This window comes from Salvelinus fontinalis, chromosome 30 (assembly GCF_029448725.1).
Source record: "Salvelinus fontinalis isolate EN_2023a chromosome 30, ASM2944872v1, whole genome shotgun sequence".
In the NCBI taxonomy this organism is placed as follows: domain Eukaryota; kingdom Metazoa; phylum Chordata; class Actinopteri; order Salmoniformes; family Salmonidae; genus Salvelinus; species Salvelinus fontinalis.
The window spans coordinates 15,039,621-15,058,947 of NC_074694.1; the positions used below are offsets into that span (position 1 = coordinate 15,039,621).

Here is a 19,327-nt window from a genome sequence, read left to right on the forward strand (position 1 = left end):
AGATCACTCACTTGATGCTGTCGAGTCCCCTATAGATCACTCACTTGATGCTGTCGAGTCCCCTATAGATCCCTCACTTGATGCTGTCGATTCCCCTATAGTTCCCTCACTTGATGCTGTCGAGTCCCCTATAGATCACTCACTTGATGCTGTTGAGTCCCCTATAGGTGCGAGTTGCACTCTTTGCCCGGCAGAGCCAACCTCTTTTTTGTAATAGTTCGGTACATATCCACTTGGAAGAGTATTTGAACCTGTGATTGGGACATCAAAGATAACAGGAAATGTACCTTACATTTAATACTGTTAGCACACACCACAGATAGACATCACCCTAGCTTATACCACACAGCCCTCTCACTAGTGTAGTAGGATGACAGGTGATAAACATGCAGGACATTGGTCCCAACACAAATCATTACCATGAGTGCCTCGGTTAGGAAGTGTTCCTCCAACAGGAATGTTGCTGCCCCAGAGGTTGCTTTCACTGTAGTTGGAATTTATTGCCATATTCTTTTTAGTACTTAAACCTGCAGGGTTAGATAGGATAGATTAGGAAATAGAGTTTGCTATGTAATTTCCATTGCAACAAGCTGCCCCTTGTGGTTCAACAAGACTACATCATCATGACTCAGCAACATAGCCACTCTTGAGATGATGATCATTGATAATCAGGTGCTGAAAAGAATGTGTGGTTTCATCCAGGTTTGAAAACCATTAGGCATTCTATATCAGAGCATGTACATATGCTTATGCCTCTGATTTGGTAGACAAATGGCAGTTACATCAAGTTCAAAGTTTACTGACAAAGAAGGCTCAATGCCAATTAGTGACCCCATTTTATGATATAAACCACCATTCGGGGTCACTTAGAGAAATGTCCTTGTTTTCCATGAAAACATACCTGAAATAAGTTGCAAAATGAATAGGAAATATAGTCAAGATGTTGACAAGGTTATAAATAATGATTCTTAATTGAAATACTAATTGTGTCCTTCAAACATTGCTTTCGTCAAAGAATTCTCCATTTGCAGCAATTACAGCCTTGCAGAACTTTGGCATTCTAGTTGTCAATTCATTGAGGTAATCTGAATAGATTTCACTCCATGCTTCCTGAACCTCCCACAAGTTGGATTGGCTTGATGGGCACTTCTTACGTACCATACGGTCAAGCTGCTCCCACAACAGCTCAATAGGGTTGAGATCCGGTGACTGCTGGCAACCCCATTATAGACAGAATACCAGCTGACGGCTTCTTCCATAAATAGTTCTTGCATAGTTTGGAGCTGTGCTTTGGGTCATTGTCCTGTTGTAGGAGGAAATTGGCTCCAATTAAGCGCCGTCCACAGGGTATGGCATGGCGTTGCAAAATGGAGTGATAGCCTTTCTTCTTCAAGATCCCTTTTACCCTGTACAAATCTCCCACTTTACCACCACCAAAGCACCCCCAGACCATCACATTGCCTTCACCATGCTTGACAGATGGCGTCAAGCACTCCTCCAGCATCTGCGTCTCACGAATGTTCTTCTTTGTGATCCGAACACCTCAAACTTAAATTAATCTGTATTTACACTGTTTTCCAATCTTCCAGTCTGTTCTTTTGCCCATCTTAATCTTTTCTTTTTATTGGCCAGTCTGAGATATGGCTTTTTCTTTGCAACTCTGCCTAGAAGGCCAGCATCCCAGAGTCACCTCTTCACTGTTGAAGTTGAGACTGGTGTTTTATGGGTACTATTTAATGAAGCTGCCAGTTGATGACTTGTGAGGCGTCTGTTTCTCAAACTAGACACTCTAATGTACTTGACCTCTTGTATGTTGTGCACCGGGGCCTCCCACTCCTCTTTCTATTCTGGTTAGAGCCAGTTTACGCTGTTCTGTGAAGGGAGTAGTACACAGCATTGTACAAGATCTTCAGTTTCTTGGCAATTTCTCACATGAAATAGCCTTAATTTCTCAGAACAAGAATAGACTGTTGAATTTCAGAAGAAATGTCTTTGTTTCTGGACATTTTGAGCCTGTAATCGAATCCACAAATGCTGATGCTTCAGATACTCAACTAGTCTAAAGGCCAGTTTTATTGCTTCTTTAAAATCAGCACAACAGTTTCAGCTGTCCTAACATAATTGCAAAAGGGTTTTCTAATGATCAATTAGCCTTTTAAAATGATGAACTTGGATTAGCTAACACAACGTGCCATTGGAAGACAGGAGTGATGATTGCTGATAATGGCCTCTGTACGCCTATGTAGATATCCCCTTTGTTTTAAAAGCCGTTTCCAGCTACAATAGTAATTTACTACAATGTCTACACTGTATTTCTGATCAATTTGATGTTATTTTAAAATGGACAGAAAATGTGTTTTCTTTCAAAAACAAGGACATTTCTAAGTGACCCCAAACTTTTGAACAGTAGTGTACATTGGCACTAACTGGAAGTGCCTTATTAGAAATATCCACTTGGAAGGAAGGTAATGTTTTTGTATTTTCTACCTGGTAGATATCTTGACTGCTTCAAGTAATACTGTTTGGCAGAGGCTGTCCTCGAAGGCTCCTGGTAGGACATGGCCCTGTTCAGATTCAAAGGTGCATCGTCACCTGTCGTCACCTGCCCCTTAACTTTGGGGCTGCTAAAATCCAAAACATTTCCGTACCTGAAAGGCATAACAGAAATACATAAAGCCCTTATCTGAAAAGATCAGACTGATAACGCAGTTCACTGGGATAACGCAGGTTAAAGCAGTTCACTGGGATAACGCAGGTTAAAGCAGTTCACTGGGATAACGCAGGTTAAAGCAGGTCACTGGGATAACGCAGGTTAAAGCAGGTCACTGGGATAACGCAGGGAGACCATCTTCACCTGCTCAACGTCTCCTCTCTTCGTTTTTCTGTAGGAAATTTTGTTTTGCCCAGAAAAGTTAGTGAGGTCAGCTCCGTGTCCTCAAAGTCATCCCACTCGTCACCCTTTAGGAGGCCTGTGCCATGGCCCCATCGCCGGCGTCCTCCACCGTTAGGTTTCGTCTGATAGCTTAAGAAGTTGGCATTCTCAGCCTCCTGGGTCAACTGTTAAAAAAAGGAAATGGTGTATTAACAATCTCTATAGAGAGAGAAGGAAGAAAAACAGTTAAATTACATTTCTGAAGAATTCATCAACTTTCCATTCCTAGCCATTTCATTTTGTATTCATTTAACAAGGTATTCTAACATTTAATGACATTACACTGATGAATGCTTGCCGTGCTCAAGTAGCCCTGGTTGGTGACTAAAAACTCACCTGGCTCTGCAAGCTCTTGTCAACAACGTAAGTTAAGCGAGTCTGTGGGGCCCTCTCAGTCTCCTCCTGCTTCACCATGCGGTTGGGCTGCTCTCGCAACAGCTTTGAGTGCCTCTGGTATGATGGAACTGGGGTGGGGGCTGAGACTGGGGCTGGATGGATCTGTTGCAAGGGCCTGGACGAGGTGAAATGCTGATTTGGGGGTGCTGGCTGGGGAGGGGGCGCTGGCTGGGGAGGGGGCGCTGGCTTGAGCAGCAGCAGTGGTTGTAGCTGCTGCAATGGCTGCTGTAATGGTTGTGGTGGCTGTGGAGGTAGGGGACCTGGCTGAGGCCTGCCCTGCTCCAGGATCTGCTGAGGAGTGCCCAACGCCTGACCCACGTAGAAGTAGGAGTACCTGAGGGCCTGCAAATGTAGAATAAAATAATTGATTGGCTTTGAAGGATCCCTAAGCAGGACATATTAATCAGTTAACATGCCATGAAATGTTAGAATATCTAACCTGTTTATCAATGTACAAGCTAACATAGCTTTAAATCTAATAATTATTTCAGTATTCACCATTCTATCGGTGGATGGTAAAATAACTATTCTAAGGATCCATTCTAAACATTTATTTAAGCATAGATTATAACAGAGATATGCCCCAGCCAGGGTTTGCTACATGGGCAGAGGCTGGCCTCTTCTTAGGGTCCCACTGGAGTAGGGCTCTCATCAGTTGGATGGCCTCAGTACTGGCGTTGGGGATCAGACTGCTCAGATTACTGGGGACACACTGGGGCCAGCGGAAATTCATGGCTGCTGACAACTGGAAGCCCTCCAGCCAGTCATTCTAGAAGAAGTGGATCCAACACAATGATTATTGACCTGCTTATTTTACCATATAGTAATAAAATAGATAGATGTAACAGTTTTTTAAATGTTATGACAAAAATAATCTGTGAAGTTTGTCATTTCAAAAGCACATTACACAAGACTGATCACATCTTCAGTGAAGTTTGATTTATGTATTTAACACCACCAAAATACATTTTACATGACGATGTGAGGACAGTATAGCTTGCTTTTTGCTGATATTCTGGATCTAACAGCCCCGGAGAACAAGGCTACCTTCATTGGAGTTCCCAGGACTTGGCAGATTTTGAAGATGGTGTCCACTTCACTGGAGCCAGGGAACAGAGGCCTGAGGGTGTAAAGCTCTGCCATGATGCAGCCCACAGCCCACTGGTCTATGGGAGAGCTGTACGAGGTGGACCTCAGCAGCACCTCTGGAGCTCTGTACCTGGAAGACAACGCAGGGAAGGGAGAAGGGCTTTATAGGCTGGTCGATGCTCCCCATGATGAGAGAAATACAAGAGGTTTCATGTCACAAATTGACAGAAACTTAGACAAATAAATTCAGATATAACTAAATATGGTGTCAGTAGTTAGGTTTCCATCCAATTGGCGAAGATTCTAAAATTCGCATTGAAAATATGTGCATTTTCCCACCAGTGGTGTTTCCACCAAACTGACGTGTGTGATGACGTAGTGCACACAAAATGCTTATGTTTTTATGTACCGGATAAAAATCTAAAAGTTCAATGTGTTTCCATCGGACTTTCAACTCTATCAATAGTTGTCACAAAAAGTGTTGCGTTAAATAGCAAATGTGTCTACTCTGGGCTTGGCACGTGCGCTCTAGCCAACAGCGCTCAGATACAGTACGGGTAGGCTGGCCTACTGTATATGATGAGATTATGGATAAGAGCGAGAATATTTTTTTATTTGTCAAATGGCATTCAAGCATCGATCATCATGTCACCAGAATAAGACCCTCAATATTTATTGAAAGCAGCATCAAACTCATCACTGTGCACTTTCACCACCCTGTGAAGTTCATCATAACTGATTTCATCTGGAGCCTTATAACCTGCATGGTTTCCCAAGTCGTAGTGGGAGGGCCAAACACCATATTATCGAGTGACTCAAAGTTTACTTTGATATGTGTGAGGGGAAAAAAATTGTATTCACCTTATTTGTTTGAGATTAATAGTTAAAAATGATTTACTTAACTAATACTGTAGTAAGATATTTCCTTCATCCTGAGTGAAATGAGAGGAGTTTTTTGAAGCTGGGGCTGGCAACTGATTAAGTGATGGCTAAGTAAAAACCTACAGCTGGCATTCCATAGATAAGATGCGGTGGGTGTCACCGAGATAGAGAGAGCCTGGAGGAACAGAGCAAAGGCCTTAGTAGTCCCAATCTTCCTGGCATCTGGGAGACAGCACCAGAGGCAGATGACCATAGGATGAAGCCAAAGTGACTTATCTATATGAGGGGGGGGGGGGGGGGGTGAACCAGCTATGATTGAGCAATCTTGGTGTGAGGTATATAAGGAACAGCATGGTCTGTAAAGGGTAGGCTCTCAGCCTAACAGTCAAGACTGAGTTGACGGTTTCATTATTGCAATAAGATGATTGTTTGAAGAAATGACTAAGTCTCTCTCAGTACTGAAATTCCACAACATATGATGGTTATTATATCAATATTTGCGCATAAAGGCGTTTCCACCGCCATTTCTCGCATTATTAACTTTACCGACACAAAAATATCCCACCATGTCGAATTAACAAATTATCTGTAAGCATTTATACAATTGTACCGAATCTTCATTTTTCCATCTCAAATGGCGTGATTTATTTTTTATATACGGTATGACTTTACTCGCATAAAAACTGTGGATAGAAATGTGGTTAGTGACACATAAACCCATCATATGGAGGTGACAAAACTAACCATCTTGTTGAAACATAATCTGTGTACGGCGGCCGAGATCTTATCTCACGGGCAAGCCCAAAGTCAGCTATTTTCACAAGCTCTGGTCCCATGCACAGGAGATTCTCAGGTTTCATATCCCTGTGAAAAAATCCTAGGGGGAAAATCATACAGTGAGCATACAAAGTAACAAGTAAAAAGCATTAGTAAAAAAAGTGCTAGTGTATCATTGTAATCATACCATGCTTATGAATAAAAGCTAATCCCTGCAGTATCTGGAACATAATATTTCGCACGGCAGATTCAGGGAACAGCCGAGACCTGTAACATGATACAAATAACAATATATGAGCTATGATTTTGACCTACTGACATTTATCCCCAAAGCACTAAACCCATTTCAAATAGCCTATATTTAAGCTATGTGAATCAAAAAAAGCTATATTTACCTGTCTTTCATTAGTTGATACAAGTTCTCCTTCATGTATTCAAACACAAAGTACAAGTGGTCATTTTCCCGTATAACCTCCTTGAGTTTGACCACATTCGCATGGTTGAGTTTCTTCAAGGACTGAAAGGAGTGAACAAATTAGATGGTATCTTAGCAATCAAGACAAAGCATGAGGGAAATAACCTCAATCTGTAAATCATCAAAAACAGCTCTGCAACACTCCATCATGGCCAGACTTAGATACCACAGGATGCTGCTGAGGGGAGGACGGCTCATAACAATGACTGAAACGGCACAAATGGAATGGCATTAACCACCTGGAAACCATTTGTTTGATGTATTTGATACCATTCCAATAATTCCGCTCCAGCCATTACCACGAGCCCATTCTCCCCAATTAAGTTGCAGTCGGCCTCCAGACTTAGAAACATAAAAAAGGTAAGACATAGAAGATCTGACCCTTAAAACTGGCATACAACAAATACGCTTTAGTTCAAAATAAAAACATTGATTGACAATCAAAGCATGAATAAACTGTATATTATCTTGGGTACAGTGTGGGGAACAACTGGTATTTCTTAAGGTGCAGCCTTTAGGGATTTCTTTATGCTTTATAACTCAGGTGTAATAAAGAAAACTAGAGCAGATCATAGTAAATGCGGGTGAAGTTTTCCCATGCGCTGAAAAGTTTGGAGGTAAATGGAGGCAACTTTCACCATGCCATAGTTTTGAGTAGAGGAGAAAGTCGTTATGGGTCTTGGTGGTGGCACATGCTATTTACAGCTGACATTCTAACCAAGATCCCTTGAGGGCTGGTTTCTTCTAGAATGCTGCTACGCTCCTTTGGATTCAAGCTCTCGGCAAAGAATGAATGTCTGGGTCTGAGTGAGGAACTAGAGAGTTAAAATCCAAAGACAGTACACACAAGAGTCACCTTCTAGATTCTTTATGCTGGTTTCTGTGGTTCTGAGTAGAGGTGGAATTGAAATGGTGGTACAAAAACACTAACTGGTGAAACAGTAGACAACTGAAAGCATAGGATGTATTCTTTAGGCTGCCCTATACCGGTGTGGTGCAGTGCCTATCCTTTCCACCACTGCTGGAAAAAATCCTAGGGAAAACACTGCAATAGTTGGAGCATTTTACCCACAAGCATCATATCTGAAAAGGAGAACTTACTATGACTTCACGAAGATTCATGCATTCCTCCCATGAGTAGAATTTTCTCTTCATTCTGAAACAAATATGCAATAATTTATGATTAGCCTAACTGAATTAAAAGGACCAACATATCATAGATCATACTTTTTATTGAAAACATATTGGGACTCTTTTCATTGATATAAGAAGTTGGATGAATATGCATAAAATGTATGATTGAAAAGAGCAGGTTTATAACATGTAGGCCGAGGCCCTGTCCATTTCAATCTCAAGAGAGCGACGCCACCAACATCATAGATTTATGCAACTATTCTGTGGCTGCCGAACCCCCCACATACTTCCTGTCAAAGCTATAACTAGAAGCCCGAAGTTTTTATGATGCTGCCCAAAGGTACTCACCAACAGATGCCTTTTTTTCAAATCAGCCAAATAGGTGGGCCTGTCAGTCATCCATGCACTTTCATTCGTCTACATCTGCCTAGACAGCTGTCAGCTTAACCACGCGTGGGATTGGCCACCGGCTAATGCCATTCCTAGCGAATCCCATAGGCACTGGCAGCTAATTTTACTACACGGCTTAGCAGCTACAACAACTTGTAAGCTGAAGCCCTTCAATTTAGGTACCAGAGGATAATATGTAACTATACACCAACCCTTCAAAGATGGGACTGCAATTGCACACAGAGATCACAGCCATCTTTTTTTCATACTAACAATGCTATGACAATGTGACCTACACTCACTTCTTAATTGCGACCAGTTCTCCTGATTCCAGGCTGCGGCCGAGAATGACTGAGCCGTAGGTGCCATCCCCGAGCTGCCTGAGCGTGGTGTATCTATTCATGGTGCTGCCCTCTCCTCACCATCGCCCAGGGGCAGATCAGATCAATACGTGCTGAAGGAACACAGAGAGGTGGTAGGTTGAAGGAACACAGAGGTGGTAGGCTGGCAGCCCCCTGCAGCTGTTGAGTGTAACCTGATGTTCCTGTGACAACAACAGTGGACCACAGGCACAGCTGGAGGACTCATGTTGTCATGGGCTTCTTGCCTCCTGAGGAAAAGGGATGGGAAGGGGTGGGGTGTCATTAGAGGAAGCCATAGAACCAGCAATTCAATCACAGGGGGGAAGTATACACTTATTTTTCCGTTTCCAGACAATACAAGTTATCTGAGACAGATGGTTTCTAATTTCATGCAAATTATCTTCTGACTAGACCTTCAACAGACAGTAGTCAGACTGTTTTAGCCTATTTCATTACTAGCTACCTAGCAAACGTTACGTACAGGGCAGGCATGCATAAGATGTTAGGAGTAAAAACTGTGTGGTCAGATTTCTGACCAGAATGTCATGTTATGGTTACATAGCTACGAGAAACAACAGATGTTGCAGTCAAGCTAAGGTTAACGTTAGCTAGACACACGATCAATCTGTGACTTCTGCTGATAATAATGACAAAAAGAAAAGTCAAAATAGTTAAAAAGACACTCACCCAATCCGTTTCAACTCGAATAACGGACATTTGAAGACAACACCACTAAACTATTTGTATAGAGTCGAGCACACTCACTCACATTACCTCCAGGCCCATCACAATAAATCACAGCTGCGCGACCAAGGGCGTCCCAGATTTGCGAATTCTACATCAGTGGTGTTTGACTGAGGTTGGCAACCAATGTTATGTCACATTACCGCCATCTACTGGACTTGGTGTTCTTACCACATCTGACCAAGCCTGCGTTCATAGCGTATCATCTCTGCTTTGACCAATGATTTATATAATGCTGCGTTCAAAAGAACTAGGAACTGGGAACTCGGAAATGTCCGACTTCAGTGCGTTCAAAGCAACTGAAAAAATACGACTGCGAAAAATCGATCTGAACGTGACAATAGCATATGCAATCCAGGGTTTATGCCATGTTCAAAAGAACTCATGACGTCAGTGGTTTGAAAGTCGGAGCTCTAGAAAGAGTCCCGAGTTAGAATTCCAGCCACTGGTCGGCCATGTTCGCACTCCCCATAAGGAGCAGTCCTCCACAGCAATAAATGGAATTCTACGGTATTTCATTACATTTTTCAAGAACAAAATAACATGTATTTAATATATATTTTTTTTGTAGTGGGGACAGTAACAGAACTTTCAAAAAACTATACTTTAAAGAAAATGTTTTATATACTTTTCATCTTTTATTTTTCTGTTTATCTCACATAATATATTTGAAAAGTATTCATGAAGGTGTTTGAAATAGAACCAACGTGGCAAAAACAAATGTAGACATTAATAAATGCATTTCTATAGCTTCCAAAATATTTTTTACACCGCGAGGGAGTGCCAAGATGGAGGTGTGGTGGCTTCAGAACAGTGCCCCCTGTGCGCAATCTAGTGTATATATAAATAATTTGACCTGACACCAACCCAATTTTCAACACATAATGCCATGTCATATTGTTATGTTGAGTCAGTTGGAGTTGACTAACGTTAGCCTCTTCAGCAGCTTCACAGTTAGCAAGCTTCACCAAGCTTTCGTAGCTGCCAACCCACACTCCCTGCTTGGGTCCAGGTGACCTTTCCTGTTTCTACCCCCTCTACCAGTTGCGTCACTGGTGTCAGAAATGGGAAGGCGCCTCTGTGAAGTTTTCGAAAGAGTTGGTATGACGAGTTCCCTCCCTGACCCTCTCCTTGGCCCTAACCCTTCGATGTTTGAAGATCTGAAGGGTCTGAATAAGTATATGGAGGAGCTTCCACCAAATTGCTTCCACCTTACAGATCTACTGGGGAGGGTTAGGGAACGTGGCTGGTTGAGTAATGAGTATGGAGAAGCAGGGGTCCAATTGGGTCAAGGTATCCAAATACTGCTACGGTGAACTAAATTGAGCTTTCCCATTTATTTTTGATGAAAATTTACAGTACCAGTCAAAAGTTTGGACACACCTACTCATTCAGGGATTTTCTTTATTTTGACTATTTTCTATATTGTAGAATAATAGTGAAGACATCAACACTATGAAATAGCACATACGGAATCATGTATTAACCAAAAAAGTGTTAAACTAATCTAAATATATTTGAGATTCTTCAAAGTAGCCACCCTTTGCCTTGATGATGGCTTTGCACACTCTTGGCATTCTCTCAACCAGCTTCATGTGGCAGTCACCTGGAATGCATTTCAATGAACAGGTGTGCCTTGTTAAAAGTTAATTTGTGGAATTTCTTTCCTTCTTAATGCGTTTGAGCCAATCAGTTGTGTTGTGACAAGGTAGGGGTGATATACAGAAGATAGTCCTATTTGGTAAAAGACCAAGTCCACATTATGGCAAGAACAGCTCAAATAAGCAAAGAGAAATGACAATCCATCATTACTTTAAGACATGAAGGTCAGTCAATACGGAAAATTTCAAGAACTTTGAAAGTTTATTCAAGTGCAGTTGCAAAAACCATCAAGCGCTATGATGAAACTGGCTCTCATGAGGACTGCCGCAGGAAAGGAAGACCCAGAATTACCTCTGCTGCAGAGGATAAGTTCATTAGAGTTACAATCCTCAGGAATTGCAGCCCAAATAAATGCTTCACAGAGTTCAAGTAAAAGACACATCTCAACATCAACTGTTCAGAGGAGACTGCGTGAATCAGGCCTTAATGGTTGAATTTCTGCAAAGAAACGACTACTAAAGGACACCAATAAGAAGAAGAGACTTGCTTGGGCCAAGAAACACGAACAATGGACATTAGACCGGTGGAAATCTATCCTTTGGTCTGATGAGACCAAATTTGAGATTTTTGGTTCAACCGCCGTGTCTTTGTGAGATGCAGAGTAGGTGAACGGATGATCTCTGCATGTATGGTTCCCACCGTGAAGCATGAATGAGGAGGTGTGGGAGTGCTTTGCTGGTGACACTGTCAGTGTTTTACTTAGAATTCAAGGGACACAGCATTCTGCAGCGATACGCCATCCCATCTGGTTTGGGCTTAGGGGGATTATTGTTTGTTTTTCAACAGGACAATGACCCAACACACCCTCAGGCAGTGTAAGGACTATTTGGCCAAGAACGAGAGTGATGGAGTGCTGCATCAGAAGACCTGGCTTCCACAATCCCCCGACCTCAACCCAATTGAGATGGTTTAGGATGAGTTGAACCGCAGAGTGAAGGAAAAGCAGCTAACACGTGCTCAGTCCCTCAAGACTGTTAGAAAAGCATTCCAGGTGAAGCTGGCTGAGAGAATGCCAAGAGTGTGCAAAGCTGTCATCAAAGCAAAGGGTGATTACTTGGAAGAATCTAAAATATAAATTATATTTTGATTGGTTTAATACTTCTTTGGTTAATACATGATTCCATATGTGTTATTTCATAGTTTTGATGTCTTCACTACTATTCTATAATGTAGAAAATAGTCAAAATAAATAAAAACCCTTGAATGAGTAGGTGTATCCAAACGTTTGACTTGTACTGTACGCTGGGAGTCTGTGATTGGCTGCTTTTAGGGTGGGACAGAGGTGAGGGTACCACTTTTTTTATGTTATGAAGTTTAATCAAATAAAACATTTGGGTCCATCTCAATAGCATAAAGTGGCTTCTTCATTTCCTTCATCTGCACTAAAGGGAAATTAGTTAGACAGGTAAAGCTAATTCCTAGTAGAAGGGAGAGATCCACCATATTGCTTTTACCAGTCCTGTTTTTCCAAGTTGTGAGAAGAGAAGAAGCCAATTCAGACTATATTGAGATGTACCTCAACTTTCTCTTTCATAACAATAACACACCCTACATGGTACAGTCAGGAATCAGGATCACTCTACGATGGAACGATTTTAGCAAAAGATGCTAATCAAGGAAGGATGATACTTTTTTTGTGTGGCCCATGTACTAGCCTACAACAAAATCATTAAAGCAGAAAGGTAAAAACTTCTGTGATACGTGTGCTGATATAGTGTAGAATAGTTAGTCACGTGGTGTACCGACGTCACGCCCACACACCCTTGTAAGTGGCTTTCTAGCTACACACAGTACTCAGCACGTCGTCGAAATGGCTGCATTTCTGCGATCCCTCAAATTTCCACGTTGTGTTGTCCGTTTTTCTGACCGTGATCTGTAGACCCTTTCCTGAAAACGTTTACGGACAACAGAAGAGCTTACAGATAAGCCATAATGGTAGCTCAATGTCGTTTGTTTTTTTAGGCTAATCCTTGCACACGGCTACTTGTTGTCGAGCTAGCTAGCGTTAGCTATGGTCACTCACGCCTACTGCTGGTGGTTGCATGACGTGTCCCGTAGTCTTAAACATGCATGTAAAAAATGTAACCTTTTGTCAGTTAAGAACAACTTTTTACTTCCAATCCCGGCCGGTGTGATACAGCCTGGAATCGAACCAGGGTCTGTAGTGACATCTCTAGCACTGAGATGCAGTGCTTTAGACTGCTGCGCCACTCGGGAGTCCCACAATGATACGAACTAGTAAACGTTTGCTAACTAGTTAGCTACTGGTAGTTAATGTATTGATACATTAAAAATGACCAGCTGTCAAAAGATGAATAGACAAGCTTAACTGTCTGAAAAGTAAATTCTGGCAATGTGGCGTGCTAAACCATGCTTGCTTCCTGTTCGTCACATGTTTAGGTAACGTTAAGTTAGTGCCTTGCTGGGCAGAGGCGAAAGCCAATGCAGTTCGTCTCCAGTTAGCTAGCTAGCTATGTGGTGGCAAATTTGTTTGATTACTAGGAGCTAGCTAGCTATGTGTTCTACTTAACGTGTGCACATTGTGCATGCTACACCTCAAAGTAACTTCAACCGTGATCCCATCCTCCTTGAATATTTGTTGGGCTTGTCTTTCTGTCCAACCACATTACTCCCATAAACAAAGCTTGTATTTGGTTAATGACTTCAATATTTGCTGATTTATTTCAACCCTATTTGTTAGACAGCCAAACAGTCCATGTTTTAGGCCTAGTTATTTTAACAAAACATGTTTTTCTGCCCAGGCTGAAAGCGTTATCAATTCTCTTGGCATTGTAGAAGATCAAGATGGAGAGAATGGAAGTACTGATGATGCAAACCTCTACGTAAGATGACTTGTTTGACAGAATATTTTGTATTATTTATTTAGTCATATTTAACTAGGCAAGTCAGTTAAGAACAAATTCTTATTTACAAGCTACCCCGGCCAAACCCTAACCCGGATGATGCTGGGCCATTTGTGCACTGCCCTATGGGACTCCCAATCACGGCCGGTTGTGATACAGACCAGAATCGAACCAGGGTCTGTAGTGACACCTCTAGCACCGAGATGCAGTGCCCTAGACCGCTGCACCACAATACAAAGTCTACACAATTATTGTTACGTCTCAGGATTGCGTGATAATGAAGTCTTTTTAAATGTAGAAATCCATATTGACTTTATTAAATGTTTTTCATGATAGCAGACATGCACTCAGTTATGATTAACAAAGCTTACACGATGGAGTGTTGTAGCTCATGCTTTGTCATTTTGTGTGTGTACACATTAAAGTCTTAAAGGCACCAGGTGTATTTTTTGGGGGGTTGGCTGAAGATTATGATCACTTGCCCTGAGAAATTTTACAAGCTTTTTACATGCAGAAGTGCAATATTATATTGGCTGCTATTCACCTACACATAGGGGAGGAATCAGAAAGATCAGTACTGGAGTTCTTTGTGTTTTGGTTGTTCTCAGTAAAAAAAAAATATCAAGCAGGTTTTAACTTGCCGGATTTACATCAATTGTCAGTCTTTTACTTAAACAATAGGGAGGAACTAGAAAGATCTGTTTAAGGCTACTGGAATGCTTTCTTGTTTTCACCTGCCCACTGGGGTAACTTCAGAGCAGGCTAAACTTACTAGACTGCTCACTTTACTTGACCCAGGCAATAAGAAAACGCTTCATGTCAGTCACTTGTACATCATTGTCCATATGTCTAGGTGGAGCTCAATGTGTTCAGGGCCCAGTGGATGTCTGAACTGAAGCCCAACTCTGAGTCCAATGGGGGGAACCGAGGGCTGTCGTCGAGAGCTGCAGACTTGAAAAGAAAACAGGAACTGGCCCGGGAGGAAAAAGTCAGCTCTTTTGTTTCAGCCATTTAGAATAGTAGTTTTAGAACAGATTTGACTGCATGCTAATAGTCATCTTCATTATCGTTACCATCTTTTGTTTCTTTGTCTTAGGCCAGAGAGTTGTTCCTTAAAGCTGTTGAGGAAGAAGAGAATGGAGCTGTTTATGAAGGTATGCATGTCTGTGAGACAAGTTGAGAAAAGCAAAATAGCACTCACTTTTGAAAATTAGTATTTTTTCTCAGTATGGTTAAAATTATGGACCTTTTAAAGGGATGGTTCACCCAATTACAAAGTGACACATTGGTTTCCTTGCCCTCTAAGCAGTCTATGGACAAGGTATGACAGCAATCCATGCTTTGGTTTAGTTGAGTAATATTTTAGCATTTGTGGCAAAACTCTCATTCAAGTCATGGAACCGATATCATTTTTTTGTGTCATGTCTAAAGGAGTCCCTTGATGGATTCTATAGGGCTTGACTACAGGTAGGGGCCTCAGTCACTCACTGGTTTCCTTGTTGTGATGTGCTAATGATCATAGTATGTATCTAAAATGTATTGTGAAGCTCAACAAAGTATCTTATTGATGATTATAAAATGATGCGGCAAAAAATACTAATATCAGTAACATGACTTGAATGGGATTCTTGTGTGACTAGTTGGGATTGGGAATAATGGTTTTACATAAAAGCACAGCTAAACCCTTTTCCTGCCCTAATTTGCAGCAATTAAGTACTATCGCAGGGCAATGCAGATTGTGCCTGACATTGAGTTCAAAATCAACTACAGTCGTTCCCCTGATCCAGATGGCAGGTAAGTCTTTTTATCGTAATACTTTGGCAATTTGTAACACTACAATGAATACTGTACACATTGAAAGTGTGCTCCACCTGAACTCATTGTCACTCCTCTTTTCCATACAAGTCCTACCATGTGTGACACTGCATATCTGTTCCCTAGCAATGAGAATGACATGGATGGTGAAATAGAGGATCTATTGGCCTACTTCCATCAGCAGCTCACTCTGCAAGACAACTCTCTGAAGATATGTGTTCCTGAGGTGGATATGGCTCAGATGCACATCTCAGGTAGGGAGAGCTCAGGCAATAATAATAATAATATATGCCATTTAGCAGATGACTTTATCCAAAGCAACTTAGTCATACGTGCATACATTTTACATATGGGTGGTACCGGGAATCGAACCCACTACCCTGGCATTACAAGTGCCATGCTCTACCAACTGAGCTACAAAGACCACCGCAATTCAGGTCCTAGACAGAAGATATGAATAACATGTAAAAAGTAATGTTGGCAATGCTCATAATATGCTCCCACAGTGGTTTATTAAGACACACACACAGTGTTTCAATCCCACTGGGATCTTGGTCAGGATGGAAACGTCTCAATAAACCACTGTCTGGAAGCATATTAGATTGGCACTACTCTATTATTATACTGTATTTACGGTCTGGTTTCTGTCCCCAGCCCTGCCCCCAGAGGTCTTGATGTACATCTTCCGCTGGGTTGTGTCCCGTGATCTGGACCTACGTGCCCTGGAGCAGCTCTCCTTAGTCTGTAGAGGCTTCTACATTTGTGCTAGGTCAGACCATAGACTATACAAATCCAACATATTTTCAATGAACATGGCTTGGATTCATTTTAATTCACGCCAGTGCTGTGAATGACTGGTCCTTACACTGGATCAAAACAGGCTCCTAAATGACGTATTGGTTTTTCAAATGAAACAGAGATGATTATTTTCCCTCGATGTTGATATTTTCTCAGGGACCCAGAGATTTGGCGTTCGGCCTGTCTGAGAGCGTGGGGCCGGAGCTGTACCAAACTGGTGCCCTTCAACTCCTGGAGGGAGATGTTTCTTGAGAGGCCACGTGTGCGCTTTGATGGTAAACATTTAAGGAACATTAATTATTTATCTTTCTTAGAGAAAGAAAAACCCTTCTAAGATAAGTGGGGTTGTTTCATAGACTAGTCTATTTCCTCAATACCAATGCACAATTGACATGTCTAGCATAAGTTGCATAGCTAAAACTAGATTGTTTTATTTGGTAAATTCAATCTGTGGTTTTCAATGTTGATTTTGAAGGTGTTTACATCAGCAAGACGGCATACATCCGTCAGGGAGAGGAGTCCCTTGATGGATTCTATAGGGCTTGGCACCAAGTGGAGTATTACAGGTAGGGGCCTCAGTCAGTCACTGGTTTCCTTGTTGTGATATGCTAATGATCTATCATGCAGTCAGACAAGACTAGGTGTACTGTTTGTGTCCCCAGATATCTGCGTTTCTTCCCTGATGGCCAAGTCATGATGCTGACCACGCCTGAGGACCCACTGGTCACTGTTCCCCGTCTACGTAGCAGGAACACCAGGTATTTAGAAAAACAACATACACTGTCATCCAAGTCTGGAGTGTAACATTTCAGGGCAATAATTTTTTTTGTTTTGTTGTCAGAACCTTTTGATTTGTAACATTAATGTCTTTAATTTTCCCTTTACACAGGGTGGAGTCCATTATGTGTGGTCATTATCGTCTGTCGCAGGACACAGACAATCAAACCAAAGTCTTTGTTGTTGTCTCCAAGAGAAAAGAAGAGGTGAGAGAAGTTACAGCATTGGACAGGGATAACTTGATGTGGAAAGTTATTTGCATATTTTCCATTCCTGTTATAACTTAACACAACAAGATAGGCAGTTTCCTCACACATTAACTGGGTCAACTGGTGCAGTGCAGGCCACAGAATACAAGGAGAAAATTACAAATGACCAAATCGTTAACACTTCAGACTTCTTAGACCTGTGTCATCGTCCACAGATGATTGAAGAGTGCTTTGGCTGTCCAGTTCTGACTCCCTGTGTGTCTTCTCTTGACAGAAGGTGGCAGAGTACCAGAGAATCTCTCGGTTCTGCCGGCGGATCCCAGCGGCGCCCGAGACAGAACACAGCTTTCACGTTGGACTGCAGTTGTCCTCCGGGGGGCGCCAGAGCTTCAACAAGCTGAATTGGATCCACCATTCCTGCCACATCACCTACAGGTAATACATTGGTTAGCCAGGGTTTTGATTTTGACAGCATTCAGTCTATGAATGTCATTGCAAGAGAAAAAGGATTGGGAACATAAATTTTGATATTAATGTTGACTTTTTCCTGCAGATCCACCGGAGAGACAGTTGTCACTGCCTTCGACTTGGACCAGATGTACGCATCTTTTTACTTTGCACGCGTGAAGAGCTACACAGCATTTTCTGAACGCCCATTATAGGGCAACCGAGACAGAAGAGTTTACACATCACCTAGACTAAATGCATAACTCTCTTCCTGTTGGTTTGTGGCTGAAATTATGTTTTTTAATGAATGTATGTATACCAATCAACTTGCATCTGCTTCTAATCTTATGGTGTGAGTGGGTCACATAGCCATTATGTTTTTTGGCTGTCACAGAAAACAAAAATCATTCCTTCTTTTAAAGACTGGATCGATGTCCAGTATGATGACATAAAATGGCATTAATAGGATGTTTTTCACCTGTTCCCAACAATGAATGTTTTCACATTTTTGTTAATTCTGTAGTAAGCTATTTTCTCCCATCTGGGAGATCAACTGGAATAAACACATGTGGGAACTATGTAGTTGTTTTTCTTGTCAGATTTAGGATGAGAGGGGACACACTCAACAGTAGTGTACTAAGCATTGCATTTGACTTCTCAAAGCATTTGGTATAATATATTACACTATAAATTGAAGTTTTGAATTAAATTACATTTTTCGGTGGTTGTAGCTGCCTGGTGCAGTAAAAACGTGTGGCCTACTTTGGCACAGTAAGTAGTTCACTAGCTTTTACAATCCAGGAAATGGAATCCGTGCAGCAAACTGAAATCTAAACAGTGCTGTCATCTGTGACTATAAAGCGTAAAGCGTGCACACACACCAACAACCAAAACACAACTCTGATAGAGTTCTTACACAACCCCAATCATAATACAACACTGCCCCATACCCAACACAAGAAAAAATCCCAGGCACACATAATCCACCTATTACATATTCTAGGAACCCAGGGCTGAAAAGCTGAAACGGATTAGAAAAATATTTGATCTACTACATTAAATTTGTATCGGATTACAAAATATGATGATTGGAAGCTTGCTGCGTCGCATCACTACCTTATCGTATTAAAGGTTCTCTTTAGCAAATTTTATCAAAATGAAAATGGTTGAATGCAAAAATTCAATAAAAAATTAGCTTTCCTCTTATGATAATGGGGAAATCTGATCTTTCACATGACCTTTGATAGTTGTCCAGGTGTCATGTTGGGGTGTGTCCTCATAAGCACTGTCATAATACTGTCATGTTTTCATGCTCTTCAAGGTCATGATTATAACCCATGGATCAAAGTCTGTGGATTGAAAACAGAGTATTCCCCATGTGATACTTTGGTTCACCAACCAGGGAAAATTAACATACAACAGAGGAAGAAATCATCAGATTTGTGAAATAACAATCCCCACAAGCTTGAAATGATGATTACTTATGGGGTGCAAAACTGAATACACACATTAAAATGATTTATATCTATAATATAAATAATATTACTGTAAAATAGCTGGCTTAATAATAAGGA

At 41.5% G+C, this 19,327-nt stretch overlaps 2 protein-coding genes across 3 annotated transcripts in view; one reads left to right on the plus strand and one right to left on the minus strand.

Moving 5' to 3' along the window:
- Positions 1-9,322, minus strand: part of LOC129828696 (serine/threonine-protein kinase ICK-like) — an 11,203-nt gene extending 1,881 nt beyond the window's left edge. The window contains exons 1-13 of one of the 2 annotated variants that reach the window (XM_055889834.1): positions 9,125-9,322; positions 8,378-8,685; positions 7,653-7,707; positions 6,472-6,593; positions 6,264-6,343; positions 6,044-6,176; positions 4,376-4,547; positions 3,930-4,097; positions 3,269-3,670; positions 2,855-3,057; positions 2,488-2,564; positions 420-527; positions 144-251 (exon numbers count right to left, since the gene is read on the minus strand). In XM_055889834.1, the coding sequence (XP_055745809.1) occupies positions 144-251; positions 420-527; positions 2,488-2,564; positions 2,855-3,057; positions 3,269-3,670; positions 3,930-4,097; positions 4,376-4,547; positions 6,044-6,176; positions 6,264-6,343; positions 6,472-6,593; positions 7,653-7,707; positions 8,378-8,478 (1,729 nt within the window). In that variant the 5' untranslated portion in view covers positions 8,479-8,685; positions 9,125-9,322. Of the gene's footprint in view, positions 1-143; positions 252-419; positions 528-2,487; positions 2,649-2,854; positions 3,058-3,268; positions 3,671-3,929; positions 4,098-4,375; positions 4,548-6,043; positions 6,177-6,263; positions 6,344-6,471; positions 6,594-7,652; positions 7,708-8,377; positions 8,686-9,124 lie in introns of both variants that reach the window. The other variant, XM_055889832.1, reaches the window with a different exon arrangement.
- Positions 9,323-12,599: 3,277 nt separating this feature from the next.
- fbxo9 (F-box protein 9) lies at positions 12,600-18,331 on the plus strand. The gene is made up of 13 exons (XM_055889837.1): positions 12,600-12,778; positions 13,606-13,686; positions 14,561-14,695; positions 14,804-14,861; positions 15,414-15,501; positions 15,649-15,776; positions 16,177-16,291; positions 16,477-16,595; positions 16,796-16,886; positions 16,983-17,078; positions 17,210-17,303; positions 17,581-17,741; positions 17,860-18,331. The coding sequence occupies exons 1-13, from the start codon at positions 12,776-12,778 to the stop codon at positions 17,966-17,968; spliced, it is 1,278 nt and encodes a 425-aa protein (XP_055745812.1). The 5' UTR covers positions 12,600-12,775; the 3' UTR covers positions 17,969-18,331.
- The last annotated feature ends 996 nt before the right edge of the window (positions 18,332-19,327 follow it).

Excerpts from the sequence above, each read along its gene's own strand:
- fbxo9 (XM_055889837.1), top strand. Across the intron at positions 13,687-14,560 it reads CTGATGATGCAAACCTCTAC|GTGGAGCTCAATGTGTTCAG; the intron begins GTAAGATGACTT and ends CCATATGTCTAG. Across the intron at positions 17,304-17,580 it reads TCTCCAAGAGAAAAGAAGAG|AAGGTGGCAGAGTACCAGAG; the intron begins GTGAGAGAAGTT and ends TTCTCTTGACAG.